The sequence below is a fragment of the Squalius cephalus genome, assembly GCF_949319135.1.
Source record: "Squalius cephalus genome assembly, chromosome: 12".
NCBI lineage: Eukaryota > Metazoa > Chordata > Actinopteri > Cypriniformes > Leuciscidae > Squalius > Squalius cephalus.
Window position 1 is genome coordinate 15,528,829 of NC_137133.1, and position 16,930 is coordinate 15,545,758.

The window sequence follows — 16,930 nt, forward strand, 5'->3', positions numbered from 1 at the left end:
GGAGCTGCGCGAGACACAGGGCAGGGTCAAGCGGGCACTACGCGAAATATCGCGAGATTTCAGCGCGCTCTTACCGCAAACACGACACGGTGAGTCAGTATGGAGGCTTTACAAAAATCAGCCAATGCAGCCAGTCACATTGTGTGTCAACATAAAAAAAAGATATGCAAACTACTGTTACGATTGTGGATTACTAAGCGTTTCTTGTTTATTGTTGTTATTATTATAATTAGGCCTATTATTGATGAGACCAAATTTAGGCTCTTTATTTATTAGCTTCTATATGTCCATCCTAATGTTAATGCCTACTGTTATAAAATGCTTTTATAAATTATTCAAACTTCCAGGCAATGCTTTGTCAAAACAAAATCAAGTTTACTTTACTTTATTGGAAATTATAAGCATAATGGACTTACCATTTTCACCACACGAGGGCAATGTGTACCACTCCATAAGCAACAACTGATTAATATCTAAGATTAATTTTAAACATTAAAACATTGAAATGCTATCTATCTATCTATCTATCTATCTATCTATCTATCTATCTATCTATCTATCTATCTATCTATCTGTCTATCTGTCTATCTGTCTATCTGTCTGTCTATCTATCTGTCTATCTGTCTATCTATCTATCTATCTATCTATCTATCTATCTCAAAACCTTTAAATAATTAGGAAAAGCAAAACTAACAGTGTCAATGTTTTTGGAGATGAATATTTCAAGAAGTTTAAATACAGGAATTGAGGACTTTGAAAACTGCCTGACTATAAGTTGTGTAGGTCGTTCCAGAGAGAGGATTGACTACATTTAGATCTTTTTTCTTTCTTTCAGTTTTAAGGTGTCTTTGAACAGATGAGTTATAGGGCAGCCTGCTCAAAAGTAGCTAAGTGTAAAGATGTTATGCTGCATAAAAGTCAGATTCAATTATGCCAGCTGACTCACCTCACCTTTTTATTTTATTTTTATTTTAACTTAGCTGTATTTCTATTTGCGTACAGCACTTATATATAAAAATAAAGTTTATTATTATTATCTAAGCAACTGTCATTGCTGTGTAAACGCATTTATGCCACCTCTGAGCAGCATTAAACTGTAAATTCACCTAAATGCAACATCAGATGCAGCTTTTGTGCCTCCTTTACAGTTTGGCTTTAGGGGATAAAGGGGATATATGGAGTATCAATATCATAAAGTGTATTTTTACGTTTTGGGTGTCATCTGTTTAAATTAATTTCATCCACTTTGTCATTTTGCTTAATCCAAAATTAAACACTCACTATTTGCACATATTTATTTTGTGCCAAGGAATTTTTGTCCCATTTTTCTTAAGCAAGGGATGAAATATACCAGTTTACTCATAAAGACTCAACACAAAGACTAATAAAATGTATCAAGCACAGATTGCCTACTTATGTCTCCTGGAGTTGCATAGCAACAGAAATGGCTCCAGTGAGCACAGGGAGCTGGTGGCTGCTGATTAAGCCTCTATTGCCTTTAATTATGAATAAAGCTCCAGTTGCATAAGCTATCATTGGGTCCCATTAGCCACACCCAAGCTCAGTGTAATCAAGTCACCTTAAACATGGGATGATGAACAGTCAAGACTGCAGGTAATCCCAAAAATCACTCACTTACACAAACTGGCATTTGTGGTTTATGGGGATTCTCCATAGACAAAATGATTTTTATACTGTACAAACTGTATCCCCTTACACTAACCCTAGCCCTAAACCTACCCACCCAATAAAAAATAAAAAATTTAAAAAAAACAACAACATTGTTTAATATGTTTTTAAGCCATTTGGCCATGCATAACACATGTTTATGTTGCAATACTGTACCTGTCATTAGACAGATTTCTGTCCACATAAACCATATATACAAGAACATATACAAGAAGACACACACACACGCGTTGTTTCAATGTTTTATGGGGACTCTCGGACATAATGATTTTTATACTGTAACTGTATATTCTATCCCATAACCCCACCTAAACATGACTGGTATTACTATCTTTGCGGGGACATTTGGTCCCCATAATGTACGGGACAAAGTGAGGGCAACAATGCAATGGTTTCTTTACAGAGGTGGTGATACATAAAATAATTTATCATATAATATAAACCTTAAACTATTCTATATAACTTTGAAGGGAACTCAAATTCTGATAAAAGTTAGACTAAGCCTCTAAAACCAAATAAATAAAACCAAATATTCATTTAAAACTCTGATATTTTTATTATTGCAACTGGAAGACAATACATTACATAAACATTATTTTTAGTTTCAGGAGAAATATGTGGAAAAGTAACAACATGATGTGACATTTATTGTCATATAGACAATGTGATTATTTACATGTATTAATGAAATAGTTTGATATTGTTCTTTGGCAATATGATTGCACACCAAGGAAATAGACAGCTTTATACTCGTACAGCATCTGGCATCTGAGTGTATTGAAAATAGACCTGGTTGAATACATATTCATCATGATTCCATTGTGCTCTAAAATCATAATCAGACCACTAGTGACTTATGTAAGTACAAGGGCTAAAACATATTTGGCAAAAACAAACAACATCAACAACATTGACAAAAACCCTTATATTATTTCACATATAATTTCAGAGGCAGTGAGAGTTTTCCAATAAATAATTCATGCATATTTGTTTCCCTCTTTTGTCTTACATGGATTTGTATGAATCTTAGCTATTAAATCAGTTAAAAACAAATCGTGTTATTTATTTATTGGTACACACACACAAATTTAATATTATGGGACTGGCATAAATTTAAAGCAAAACCGTAGCAGCAGCTTATTGCCTATATATGCAAATCAAATAAAGTAGGGCCATTTCGCCGTACGTTTCTTATTTTACACTGTACTCACCCTTACAGTGCCGCTCCACCACTAGACCCCCTGCCGAAGACAAATAGTCCTATTTTACTATTTTAAAAAGTGCTGATATATCGTGCTGGAGTATTTCAAAGGACTGAAAACGGTATATCTGTGCTCCGCTCCCCCGGTGGACGCATAACATTCAGAAAGCGTTCCATACATAAAGCGGAAGTGGAGTGTAAACATCGCGAAAGATGCTGTGGTGCGTTCAAGTCCTCCTGGGAAGTTCGTATTTACGAGTTTACAACGTCAGGTGCGTTCAAGTCACTTTCGTCGGAGCACTATGGCGGTGACCTCTTAATTAACTACAGCAAGGTTTTTAAACTCTACGCCTAAAATGAAAGATTGTGCATCAGTTGCGTTTTGATTTTTTATGTTTTAATTGATTTATAAAGCTACTGTGCACTGTGTTACATGTTATATTACAATGCTATCATATTTTGTGCAGGCGGTTAGCTTATTTTGTTGTAAATAAATAAGCCTGACAATGTCACTGAAAAATACCTGAGTATTGTGGTATTCCGCCACGTTTTTCACTGACACGCCCCCAACTCGTAAAGATCGGGGCATATGCTTCCTTCACGTGCTATCGGAAATGTCCTACTTCCCACTTCTTAAGTCGTGATCGTCGAATTCAAGTGCTTTGTTGTCGGAAAGAACAGGAACCATGGAGGACACCATCAGGTTAATCCTTCCTAATAATTGGGAAAATCTTATTAAAGCCAAAATTTTATGTAGCATCCCAATCATTGACAACCATATAAACAATTACCATGCTATCTATAGTCAGTTTGCCTACGATTCTGGAATTTCGTTCAAATACAGGCTATTTACACTGTGTATAATACAAACAATATGCTTCAAATGATTATTCATATGTAAATATGTCAACTTTAACAACATGGCGATGTTGTGGAAAAAACTAATAATGAATAGCAGTCAACAGCATCGTTCTCCCCTCCGCCATGTTTAAAGTTTATGGCCCACCCATCTCGGGAACTTGGGTATCCAAATTATCTCCAAACTTCCCAGTGGTAAATACGACTTGAGAGGGCGATCATGTCCAATTTTAAACTAGGAAACTGATAATTCGGATAGCACGTAAAGGCAGCATTAAAGAAAATCCAGAGCTTCCCACTCATATTTACGACATTGTGGAGTTCAATCATGTGTTCAACTCATAATTACGATCTTTCCGACATTGAACGCACCATGTGTATGACGCTGACAGATGATGAGCCTGGCTCATCCACCACCACAGGACATTCAGTTTCACAGATGGAGTTCAAGTTCATGAGAGATGGGTAATTTAAAACAAAATATTAAGAAAACAGACAAGCCATGGTCGATTGCGAAGTATCGCGCTAATAAGGGACTATCCTAAAGCCACTTCTAATTCCTTGTCAAACTATTTCAGTACAATTTATGATATCAACGCTGCAGGTTGCACAATGCAAATTACTTTAACGAAGTATTGAACCTTTACAAAAGAACAGAACAGACATCCAAGCACAACCTTAAAGGGTGTACAGAGTGATAGGTCATCCAACACTGATTATTAACAACATTTGAACACTTACATCAATGAATTGAAAAAGGACCACCAAACTGAGGACCACGAAAAAGGCAAAATCAGTTTCACCTGATATTCAATACAAGGCAGATCTGTTCATTAATGGGTTTTCACGAAGTCCCTTCCTTTGGAAGAGTTGTCTGCCGCAGAAGAGAGATACGATAAAAAAAAAAAAAATTGTAAAGAAAGAAACCTACGCTTTTAGAGACACCTCTCTGTTTTCTCGTAAGAAAATAAGCCATGCCTCATGCTAAATATCTATCTTACATGATCTTTCGTTTAGAAAAGAAAATACTTCTTATGTACAAGCACCCATGCAATATAACTGAAAAACAGGCAAAAACTGCCTTTTGTGGAAAAAGGGAGTATTTTTTTTACAGTGTTATCCTGATAGGACAAATTGCTTGGATTGTGATGGGAAAAAAAGAAATTTAAAAAAATACCAACATTTTGGCAACATAATAGGCATTTCTGACACATTGCTTCATAAAAAGATTAATTTTAGTGTGCTTCAAATAAGAACTAACACCAGAAATGTTTTGAAAACCAGACATCTAAGAGAGAATTGGCATATTGCATTTGACCTTTACGTTTGATATCCATTGGACACAGGCCATTACAAAACACTTGTTGCTTAATAAATAAATGGGTCAATGACATATAAGAGTGTCCACCATAAAGAACTGTAAAAAATCTAGTTTAAAACATGCTAAGGAGAAATGTACATGTGTATGTACACTACTTTCAAGAAAAATAAATGTAATGACATTAAAATGTCATATGGTGTAACCATCAATTTAACATTAATAAAAAAGAATAATATATTTCCTTACACCTTGGGTACATGAAAATGCACGTTATTCATTATTAAGAAATTAAATACATTTTTCAAAATAAAAAGCATTCCTAATTATTAATTTTTAACTGACCTTGACTCAAAGTCACAAGTCTGCAGGTCTTCGCTTTGATAGTTTTTTTTTTTTATTGCACCACATGACTTAGATTTTTCCCAACAAAAGTTTTTCAGATATTATTGAGCAGTTTTGTCAAAATATTTTAAATTATACTACTATTAATTTAAATATTTTTTTCAAATTTTTCATATTTCTAAGAAACAATAATAAAAAATAAAAGATAATGCTGTACTAATTTCCAGTGTTGGGAGTAAAGCATTACAAGTAACGCGAGATACGTAATCAGATTACTTTTAAGTCTTACTTTTTCAAATACGGTAAGTAATGCAAGTTACTTTGCATTTCCTTCAGCCTGAGGCTTATTCATTTCACTTCTGGTTGGAAAGGGCCTTTACATTTGCCAAAAATATAACTTTTGGTTTTATTTTGTTATTAAAAAACAAACAAGGAAGCCCAGGTGAGAAAAAGTAGTCCAAAAGTAATGTAATGCATTACTTTTCATTAAAAGTAACTAAGTAACTTTTTACTAATATTGTAACGCATTACTTGACACATTTGACTTGCACTTTCAAAATGAATTCAGAAAAAAGTCATGAATTGCATTTATGTATTTTTAATTAATCAATCGATGTGGACCAAGAAAAATGACTATCATGTCATTGACCCAGATATTCATCTGATGGTTGTTGTCATATAGGTCAGTATCACTACTTTTTGAAACCTTAACTGGTCTTGCTAAGTGTGCATGGATTAGCTGCACTTTCATCAACAGGTATCATCTTTGGCACACTTGAGAGCAGCATAGAAAATCTCTCCGTTCAGCTTTCTGATGTGAGCTAGAAGGATTGCTACAACATAATTAATTCTTTTAAATTGTTCTGTAGGCTTGATGAATTCAAAAACAAACATTTTTCACTCAAATGACCCAAATTTTACTATGGCTTTTTTTCCCTCTTCGCACACACACGCTCGCATACACACACACAAAACAACATGGACATGAGCAGTCTTTCACCCGGGAAATCAAATTTAACAAGGGACAACAGTGATTTTATTGATATTGCAACAACTGACTAGAATTCACCTGATATCCTGGAACAGAAGTATTTAGATCTGTGTTAACGGGATTTTCGTTCATTGCTAATCGCTGGCTTCCTCTTTCAGCTCCTTCTGAACTTTACACGCACGCTGAGCGTTTTTATTCAAACCGGTGCGCACCCCAGCCAGGTGAAGCAACGACCCCGCCGCCTCCTTCATCTCCTCATCTTCCTCCTCTTTTACCAGGAGATTTCCCGCCCTCCTCTTCTTCAGGGGAAGTGTGTCACCAGGGGTCCGTAGGTGGCCTTTGGTCCACAGCAGTCTTCTGCGCTGGAGCAGCTGGGAAGGAGGTGGCGAAGCGTCCAGCGGGAAGTCTTTTTGCTCCTCCTTGACCTCAGTGACCGTCACCTCCTGACCGTGGCTGTGGGCAGAGAGGGAACCCTGAGTGGAGCAGGAGGAGAGGGGGGAAGAAATGTCCCCCTTTGTGGTCGGGGACTGGGAGCTGCTGTACGTGTGGTCCTCCTGTTGGTCATCGCTGGGGGGAGGAGAGTCACTGCACAGACTGTTTTTACCCCGTGTCAGATAGTCGCCCAGGGCTGATCTGTTAAGACGGACAGAGAGAGGGAATCATCATTAAATATACTACAGTTACGCAGACGCTATTACCAAAATGACTTGTGTATTGATACTTTGCACGTGACGTCAGTTGTACTGGCTGGCGGGCAAGAACGTCATTCTCTAGCAACGAAAACCAGTAAACTAATCAAGGATCTTGCCAGGACTTTGCCAGTTTTAATATACAAAAGTTGGTGCTTTGAGGTGTACACGACATGCCAGATAGTTGTTGTGCGATTGGATGCACTAACCGTGTTTGTTGCCCGCCAGATATCACGTGACTGCAAAGTATCAATTCAAGGTATACACATGTTGTTGTGTTATGGCTGATAACCAATAAATGGCTGAAATAAAAATTCGAAATAAATTAAAAATTAAATGTTAATAATTAAAATCAATAAAGTGAATTTAGGTATGAAGGTAGGTTCCATTTTGAGATTTGCTAAAGATTACATTTAGTGTTATTAGTTTTAGTGTTTTTACAGATTCATTTTAAGTGAGCATTAGATGATGAGAGATGTAATCTAAAATACGGAAAATAAACATGCAAATGATATCTTTATGTTTATGATGTTATTTTACATCGTCAAATAGTTTGTTTTGTTTTAAGCATATATCTAACAAAATTCAATAAGGTGTATGCTCAAAACAAGAAGACAATGATATAAGTCAAAATGTATTTTTGCCAAGAGAGTCTGGCATATTTCAGTGCCTAATTTTCGAGTTGAGAACAGTGTTATTGTGGTATTTAAATACTACTATAGTATTTGTTTCATGTTTCATGTAGTGTGTAATATAGCTGACTGTCAAAGTAAAAGGTCTGTTTTAAAGATCACAATTCACGACAAATAAAGTTATTGTGTCCCAAAAGAAAGTATTGATTTTGAACAGCTAAACGAGTCATCAGCAATTTCAGTCTCACTTCCTGTTACATACCAACGTAATAAATTTGCATAATGCCAGCCTATGGCCTTCATTGGCTGCCCGTGAATGATGTCTACTTTGACCCTCAAACACTGCAGAAGTAGCTGAGGCCTGGAAGTGTTTGGTTCATGTTGTCGACATGTCGAGAAGACCCAGTTTTCACTTCCAAAGAATGAGGACTTGAATTGATAGGGTAAAACCAACGCCATCGTTACTGTTCGTATCACCGTGTAACGAGTAAGACTTCAGAGCTGAAATCCAGATATGATAATGGGCGTTTGGTTCCTGACACGCGCTGCAAGTGGTAAAATAAGTCACAACAGACTGGGCCGTCTGACCAATTAGAGCGGAGTAGGCTCTCAGAAAGGAGGAGTTTAGAGAGACTGACTCTACGAAAGAACCGTTTTCAGAATCTTTTGAGAAATTAGGTGATATGTTTGTATATTATAAGAAAATTAAAGTGTTTTTGACCTTGAATGCATGTGAACATTGTTGGAGACCTCCAAAACATAATCACGAACCTTTAAAATAGCATAATAGCACTTTAGAAAACTATTTTTATTTAACACCAAGAAGGAAACTAACCTCACAGCGGTGGTCCTCTTGCTCACAGGACTCAAAGGGAGGGGTCTGATAACTGGAAAGAGCCCCTGAGCGGCAACACGTGAGCTATGCTGTATCACTCTCTGTGGAACTGACAAAAAAAACAAAAAAACAAATTACAACTCATGTCATAAAACACATATAACAAATATTGGACTGGACTACACTGCTGTGATTACAGAAGATACAAGAACCCAAATTTCCAGTAGTTCGTGGAGGAGTTATTTTTTCTCATTTTTTCTACCTAATTAAATATTTTAAAGCTTGAGATAACTAAAAAAAATTATATTCCATGTATAAATTGCCATGACTTATTAATATCTTTATCCTAATATATTTATCTTTTTCAAGAAGTCTAGAAATCACATTTTAAAATTCTCTCATTTATCCAGGTTTTGGATATTCCTGGATAAATTAGGGAATTTTCAATAAAAACCTTGACCCTTCCAACTTGGTTCCTAAACAGAACAAAATAAAAACTAAATAAAATGAGAAATATTATGTCAGTTACCTCTTGATTTTTTTGCCTATTTTAAATAATTTTTAAATGATTGGTTGAGAACCACTGCCCTAAAACTTCTGAAGAACATCACCCAGAGAAATCTTGTCCAACAGACAAGAAAAGTTCACCCAAAATGAAATCATCCTATCCTATCATGTGTTCCTCAAACAAAGCTATCGTATGGCTTCAGAAGAGTTGAGGTGTAGTGTATGAGTTGTATGAATTATTATTATGTATTTATTTATTGCATGGAAAAGAGCAGCATGAACATTGTGCTAAACATCTCATGGAAGAAAGTAATTTAGGTTTGGAACACAAAGAGAGCGAGCTGGACAATAGAACAGTCTGAAAACTGGGAGGAACACATTATAAACCATATCACCATCAATATTAATTAGGTGATGCAATGTTTGCTCAACTGATTTGATGAAAGGTCAATAATAGTGTTGACGCTACCAGTTTTGCAGCAGGCAAACACATGGAAAGTGATTCCCCAGTTAATCCCCTGAGGGCGAGTAAATGATGACAGAAGTTTAATTTTTGGGTGAACTATTGCTTTAAGAGACATGCCAAATGGACACTAGACAGCCTTCACAGGTGTCCAGCCACTCACAAACTGTAAGAACTATGACATTGGCTATAGCAAGCTTAAGTGAAGCGGCCTTGAGCTAAGGCTGTCCAGTCGACCACTTGACACACATACACACACACACACACTGAGCTCTTTGCTTTTATGTAGACAGCCATCAAGACATTCACATCAGTCAAACGCCAATAGCCTTGCTCAGACTCTTTTCACAGGCAGCTCTGCCTCCATTATTCCATTATCAAGAGCAGACGAGAAGGAGAGAGCAGCCACTACAGACAGATAATGTATCCATTTCCTTCCATTTAGCTGCTTGCGGTGGAGTGGAAAGAGAGCACCCTGATTGGAATCGAATGGACATTTAAACGGCTAGGACACCAACAGGAGTGAAAGAGAGAGAAACAGATGGACTGAGAGAGAGAGAGAGATGAAGGAGCAGTTGTGGGAAATGAGAGAATCAGTGGCAAAAAAAAGAATGATTCCCAAGACATTACATAGGTAATCTGTAGGCGCAAAGCAGCTATTTGTGTGATAAAGAGGTTTTTGTTTTTTTTATAAATCAAAATCAAGGAGCTCTTGCAAGGCACTTTTAAAGGCTGCATGAAATCACTTTTGTCCTGTTTTGAAATATATTTATTTGGGTGGGACATATCAAAGGACTTGTCATCTTTAAAAAAAATATAGTTTTACATGGCTAATAGGCTATGTCGCAGCCATGGACATGATTTTCTAGATGGTGGTGGTATTAGGAGGAGGGACATCCTCACTCCAGATAGCATTTGATTGGACAAAATCTGTGTAGTGCAGGATGAGTCACCAATATATTTGTTTTGTTCACCCATAAGATGTAGACTGTAAAGAGATTTTTTGTTAGATTTTTTTAAAAAAAATTAACACTTATTCAGCAAGGACACACTAAATTGATAAAAGTGACCGTAAAAACATGTATATATATATTTTTTTTTTAGAAATGTCTACTTATTCTACAAATTAATGTTGTTCTTTTGAACTTTCTAGTTATCAAAGAATCTAAATGTAAAAAAAAAAAAAAAAAAAAGGTTTTACGGTTTACACAAAATTATTATGCAACAACTGTTTTCAACATTGATAAATCAGAAATGTTTCTTGAGCAGCAAATCATCATATTAGAATAATTTCTGAATGATCATGTGACACTGAAGACTGGAGTAATGATGCTGAAAATTCAGCTTTGCCATCACAGGAATAATAGATTAAAATATAACTTTTAAATTCTAATGTAAGAGATGTAAGACAAAAACGCTGGAGGATTTAAAACGCTGGAGAAACGCTGAAGACAAAAAAAAAAAAATCTTACTGACCCCAACTTTTAAACTGTAATATACCTGAGATGTCACTTGAGGGAAAAATCACCAAATTGCGACTCATCTACTTAGGTCATGTGATGTGAACAGCTTCATTGGAAAATGCAATGTTAGTGGAACAAGGAAGAGAGGCCGCCAAAAAAAAGGTTTCAAGGCTAATAGACATGAACTAAAAGCAACAAGTCTTTAAGATACAGAATATAATTTTTTTTTTTTTTTTTTTTTTTTTGCCAAAAAGGGATATTACCTTGTAAGAGCACTCCTCCATTTTTTCTGAAGAGTGGACTTCCTGGCCATAGTGGAGGACTAGAAGATATAAAACACAATCAAATACAGTGATAGAATCAAATAATGAAAAATAAACTAACAAAAACAAAACAAAACTTTTGTATTATGAACTTCTGAAATCAAAGACCGATAAAGGAAGGAAAGGGGAGGAAATTCTACTACTCTAGACTGAGTGTGACAGACAGTGACTGTTACATGAGAGGTAGTAAAAGAATCGAATTGAACAAGTACAGACATCCTGGCGAAGCTGGGAAATCCAATTATTTGATTACTTGTTATAGAAAGTGTAAAGCAATGTATCCAAATGGCTTCTATTTTCAATAACAGTCGATATCATCCCTACACTTAGACTTACTCACTCATTTAGTCTTGAAACCAGATCCTCAAACACACCATGAGCATCACTTTTTAAAGTGGTAGGGCCAGTTGGGTGTGTTGGGGTTCACAGATGACATTTATCTAATCTCATTAATATTATTTTGATTACAATTTAACATAGCCTTTTAGTGGTTTGGAAATGTTTACATTGATACATGTCATTCCAGGGATTTTTTAGGTCGTCTGATAAATGCATGGTTCAGTATTAGATGCCATTAATCGATTTGACAGCACTAATATTAATATAAAATTAAGATTTGGTATAGTGAAAACATATTTGCTTTGAGTATGAGCCGTTCTAATTGGATGATGCATTTTCTGTAAAGCTGCTTTGAAACTATATGTATTGTGAAATGTGCTATACAAATAAATGCGAATTGAATTGTTTGGTTCTTCAACTAATGAAAAAGTTAAAGTAATATATAATATATATATTATATATTACTTTAACTTTTTCATTAGTTGAAGAACCAAACAATTCAATTCGCATTTATTTGTATAGCACATTTCACAATACATATAGTTTCAAAGCAGCTTTACAGAAAATGCATCATTATCCAATTAAAACGGCTCATATTTAAAAAAAAAAAAATTTTATTATTATTTTTACTGCTTACGCAGTAACTTTTCCAATTTCCCAAAAGAGAATAGAGGAGGGGAATCAAGGAAAAAGCAAGAAAATAGGAGCCAGCATTTGCTGTTGCTATGGAGTTTAGTGTTGCTAAGCCTATAATGTATTTCTTAGCACTAACTGTCTGTCCTATCTATGTTTTTTTTCTTCTTTTGCCAGACAAATAGCTTTGTGCTTCTATTACACCTGTCTCATACATATGTTGCCATGGAGGTGCTCTGGTCGTCACAGCAACAGCAGAGGAGAAGAAACGACTCAGGAAGGGCAAGCGTGTGCCGCTTCTTTACATCCCACAGATTCCCCAGAGGACCATGTCCAGTTGCTGACGAAGAGTTCTGGAACGAGTGAAGGAACTGACCCAAAACCCTCAGACACTAAATCAATGTGTTCTTCACAGGAAGGTCATAAGAGAGGCCAACAAATAAAGGTGTATATATATGAGCTTCCTTCATTCTTCCTTTCTCTTTCTTGAGATTTGATTTAATTGAAGATTACTTTATAATCAAAATAATTTTTACTGTGGTAAAGTCAACATCCACTCAGTCACATTTTGTTATTCCACACCAAGGTTTTTGTGCCCAAGCTCTTTTTTTTTTTTTTAGAGATGGAAAAGTCTGGACTAGGATTTTTAGGGCCACACAAAATGGAAAGTGTGAATGAGAGTACTAGAAGAAAACCAATGAAGAGGGAAAAAAGCCATAACTGGTAGTTGCAGAGGAAAAGAACAGAAAGGAAAAAGAAAAAGAAATGGACGGGCAAAAAATAAAAACTGAGTGAGAAATTGAGGCGTTACCTGTGGTATTGCTGTGGAGAGGCAGATGGGGAGGTAGGTGGTTTTGGAAGCCGAGGGGAATACGGATGATATGGAGTCTTCTTAAGTGCCTGGATCAGATTGTGTCTGTAGTCAGGATCAATAGACCAGAGAGAACCCTTTCCTATGCTCTAAAATATAAAAAAGACAAATTACGCTCATGTTACACAGTATCTTTATTAAGATTAACAATATTCCAAGGTACTGTACAGCAGGAAGCCTACATCTAACATCACCAGGCAAGCGCTGACCTGAAATCCTCAAAGAAAAAGGGAAAGAGGAAGGCAAGAAGATGGGTTACACCTGGAACGAGGTTGAAAGCCTATATCCCAAAAAGGGGGGAACAGTAGGACACTAGTGAGTTTGATCAGGGTTGAACTAAATTCTGCAAGAGAGTGGACCTCGAAGGGTAAAGTAGCCCAGCCCTGCTGTACAGTATCGTACTTTACATTGGGGGCTCGTCCAGGATAGGAAACTAGGACTTTACAGAGTCCAAGAAAGAATCATACCTTTAAACCAGGGGTAGCCAACCCTACTCTTTGGGGGCTACCGTCTTAGAGAGTTTAGCTCCAACTCTAATCAAACACACCTGAACCAGCTAATCAAAATATTCAAGATTACTTGAAATAGCAAGGGGTGCATTCCCCAAAAGCATCGTTTTCCAACTACGGTCGCAAGTTCCGAAGTTACCGACATAGTTGAACGATTTGGCTTTTCCCGAAGGCATAGCTCGCAAATGTATGTGGTTGGAGCTCTTGAGCTGTAGTCAGAAGCATAGTTTCTTGTTAATATGACACGGACATAAATAGATCATGCTCTAGGGCACAGTAAACAAGCTAACATTCAGTGCATTTTAAATCTTTCCTCCCATTTAAATATATATACATTTTAAGCAATATATTTTAGCGAGTCAACAGTCAGTGCTGTTTTGGAGGAGTGCATAAATGCAAATGAGGGAACCTGCGATGAATCAAACGATTAAATAAAGCGAAATGACACGGTATCTCAGTTTGTTACAGCAGCATGTCAGAAAAATTAAGTTGTGGAGAGAAAGTTTTCATGAGTAAAGTGTACGCCAAATACTGCATGTTAATTGTAAACGTGATTAAAAAATGAACACTCAGATTAGCCTGATGCTCTCGCGACTCTTCAAAGTAATGACATGTGTATATATATTGGAATATATTGTATATGATCAATAAATACACATTTGCAAAGCACTGAGGAAACTGAACAGCAGGGTGGAGGATTAGACCTTGCACTCGAGACCCTCGCTGTCTAGTGAACACAGAGGCACCTTTAAAACGGCCTCAACAGGCAACACTGGCATATATTTTTAGATCAAAGAAGCCATTCTCCACCTAATTAAGCTGTCTGCCCTCCATCAGGGGCTTCCAGAGCCACATTTCACTTTACCAAAAAACACAACTCACACAAGCCATGAAATTCAACCCGTGTGCCTTTGATCTCAGCTCTCGTATTAAGCACAAAAATAAGTGAGACGGGATGATGAAAGCGCTCTGATATTATCGTAGTTACAGAACAGTCGCTATTGCAGTGATTGTCAGTGTTTACTGACACACCACTCACGGCAATTAGGGGAAGGTTTGATTAAACAGGCCGACAAGCTTGCAATTGCCAAATGGTTGGGGGAAGCAACTTTATTTCACATTTCTGTGTGTATTTGTGTTTTTCACAGTGCTCAAGGAGCCATTGGCCCAGCGTGCCGTTTCCACCCGGGGTGCAGGGTAATTCAAATACACTCCCCATGACTTCATTCATAACTTCCCCTACCAGTCTTCCATCTGCTCTCAATTAGCTATCAACACGCCTGCAAAACAACATCACAGACTGACGTACATCATTCACAAGCTCCGGCACGGCATCCGGGTACGGCTCCAGCTCACCTGCCTGCCAGAACCACACGACCCCTCACTACAGGAGATAGAGGAGGAGCAGACAAGCACCTGTGGTTTCACTGGTCTCCAAGGCAACAAGTAGAAGAGAGGGATGGCTGGTTGTCTGGTCGAAAGGTTTGGCAGGAGATTCTCAGTCTACATGGAGACAATGATGGCGCTTTAAAACCAGCCCAGACCCATGTGTTAATCTTTCCCAACCGTGGAAAATGAGGAAAGCAGATTTCTGCCACAGACTCTATGGTGAGAGAGCCAGGACACATGATTGCCTATGCTTAGAGAAGGTTTCTACTTATGGCTTATAAAGCATACCCATATTTTCATGAATATTAAAGGGGTCATATCATGGAAAACTGGAACACTAATATGAAGTACGCCTGCACAAAGATTTTAGTCCAAGGGCTCAAGTTTTGTCTGGGTAGAATAGTCAAGTTAGGCTCTCCTGGTTGAAGCTGTAACTACACCAAATCTCACTCTACCGTGATTCAAAAGTTGCTACATATTCGGACCAAACAGAAAATCGTAAATTATTCATTATATGATAGTAGATGTTTTTGGAGAGCTCTTTAAAAGCATAAAATGGACCATCGCTTCTTGAAGGGTTTGGGAATGTGTATGTTTTTTTGTTCCATCAGCCAATCAGCGTTGTTATGAAAAAAAATAGCAGCTTCAGAGTGTTTAGCCACATGGCATTTATGACACACGTTATTTGGTTAAAACAAACCTAGACGTGGAAATGAGTTTCCATGAGCCTGTTTTTGGAGGGTCGTGTGCCAGCTAAGCAACTAAAATAATTGGGAACATTAACAAGAAGTATTATGGAAACCTATTACATTTGCATGCAGAAGACTTAAAGGTACAGAAGCAAAAAACAGGCCACTTAATTTCAAGTGTCAGACAGAGGGTAAAAATGGTCATGTAAAACTAAATTAGCTTTTCGCTCAAGTTACCTTGACTAACATTATAAGTGGACTTCAGTAGGGGAAAAAAAATAAAGTGCTACAAAAGTTTTAGCACTTTATCCCTTTGAGACACAGACACACACAGTGCACTGAAAATTGCATTTGATTAGTACACTGAAGCACAAAATGGAGTGCGAACACATTTGTTATCTTTAACCTGTGCGTCTTGGCTGGATGTTTGGAGGCCTTTAAGAAAGCTGAGACTGATCTACCTTAACATCTGCTATTGAGTAACACACTGTGAATTATTATACAGAGGGCCAGATTTACTAACAGCTTGCACCAGCGTAAACCCTCTTTTGGCATTCAAAAACTACTGTCAGGATTTACTAAAGACAGGCAGTGAAAAATTAGTGCTGAAAGGGCGTGCATACAGTTATTTTTGTGGCTGACCTTATTACAAATGCATTTGTAGGAGTTTCCCTTCCAGATGCAAAATTTATGGGAGGAGAGTATTTAAATGAATCACGCAAGGTGATTTACTAAGGACTAGTCGATTTACTGGTATTTGCGCCATTATTTAACGGGCAAAAAAAAAAAAAAAAAAAAAACACATCTTAAACCAGATGCTAATCTGCACTGCTCTTGCGTTCCCTGTTCCAAACACAGTGGAAAATTAAACTAAATGAAACACATGCATTCACATTTAATTCAGTTAATTCACAGTCCATATTAGACCGGTTAAATGAACATGTCAATTTCAGCAGATTAGTTTGGTATTCTGCCAGAGACTTACTTTGATTATTTTGTACTTAGTGAAATGTGATACAGCTGGCCAAGTAACCTGAACTTTAGCCACCATCATCAACATCACTGTTCTTCATACCACTTCCCTGAAATGTTCCCATATTTTACCCACACACACATATACAGACCTACTCACACACATAGCAACGCAGCCAATCAGTTTTGCTGTTGCTACAGAAACTGCATGCTT

The 16,930-nt window shown here is 37.0% G+C and overlaps 1 protein-coding gene across 2 annotated transcripts in view; it reads right to left on the reverse strand.

Annotated features, from left to right (window-relative positions):
- Positions 1 to 2,349: 2,349 nt before the first annotated feature.
- Positions 2,350 to 16,930, reverse strand: part of ches1 (checkpoint suppressor 1) — a 37,985-nt gene continuing 23,404 nt past the window's right edge. For both annotated transcript variants that reach the window (XM_079889272.1, XM_079889273.1), the window contains exons 3-6: positions 13,098 to 13,246; positions 11,255 to 11,313; positions 8,559 to 8,667; positions 2,350 to 7,035 (exon numbers count right to left, since the gene is read on the reverse strand). In XM_079889272.1, coding sequence (XP_079745398.1) covers positions 6,537 to 7,035; positions 8,559 to 8,667; positions 11,255 to 11,313; positions 13,098 to 13,246 — 816 coding nt within the window. In that variant the 3' untranslated portion in view covers positions 2,350 to 6,536. The remainder of the gene's footprint in view (positions 7,036 to 8,558; positions 8,668 to 11,254; positions 11,314 to 13,097; positions 13,247 to 16,930) is intronic.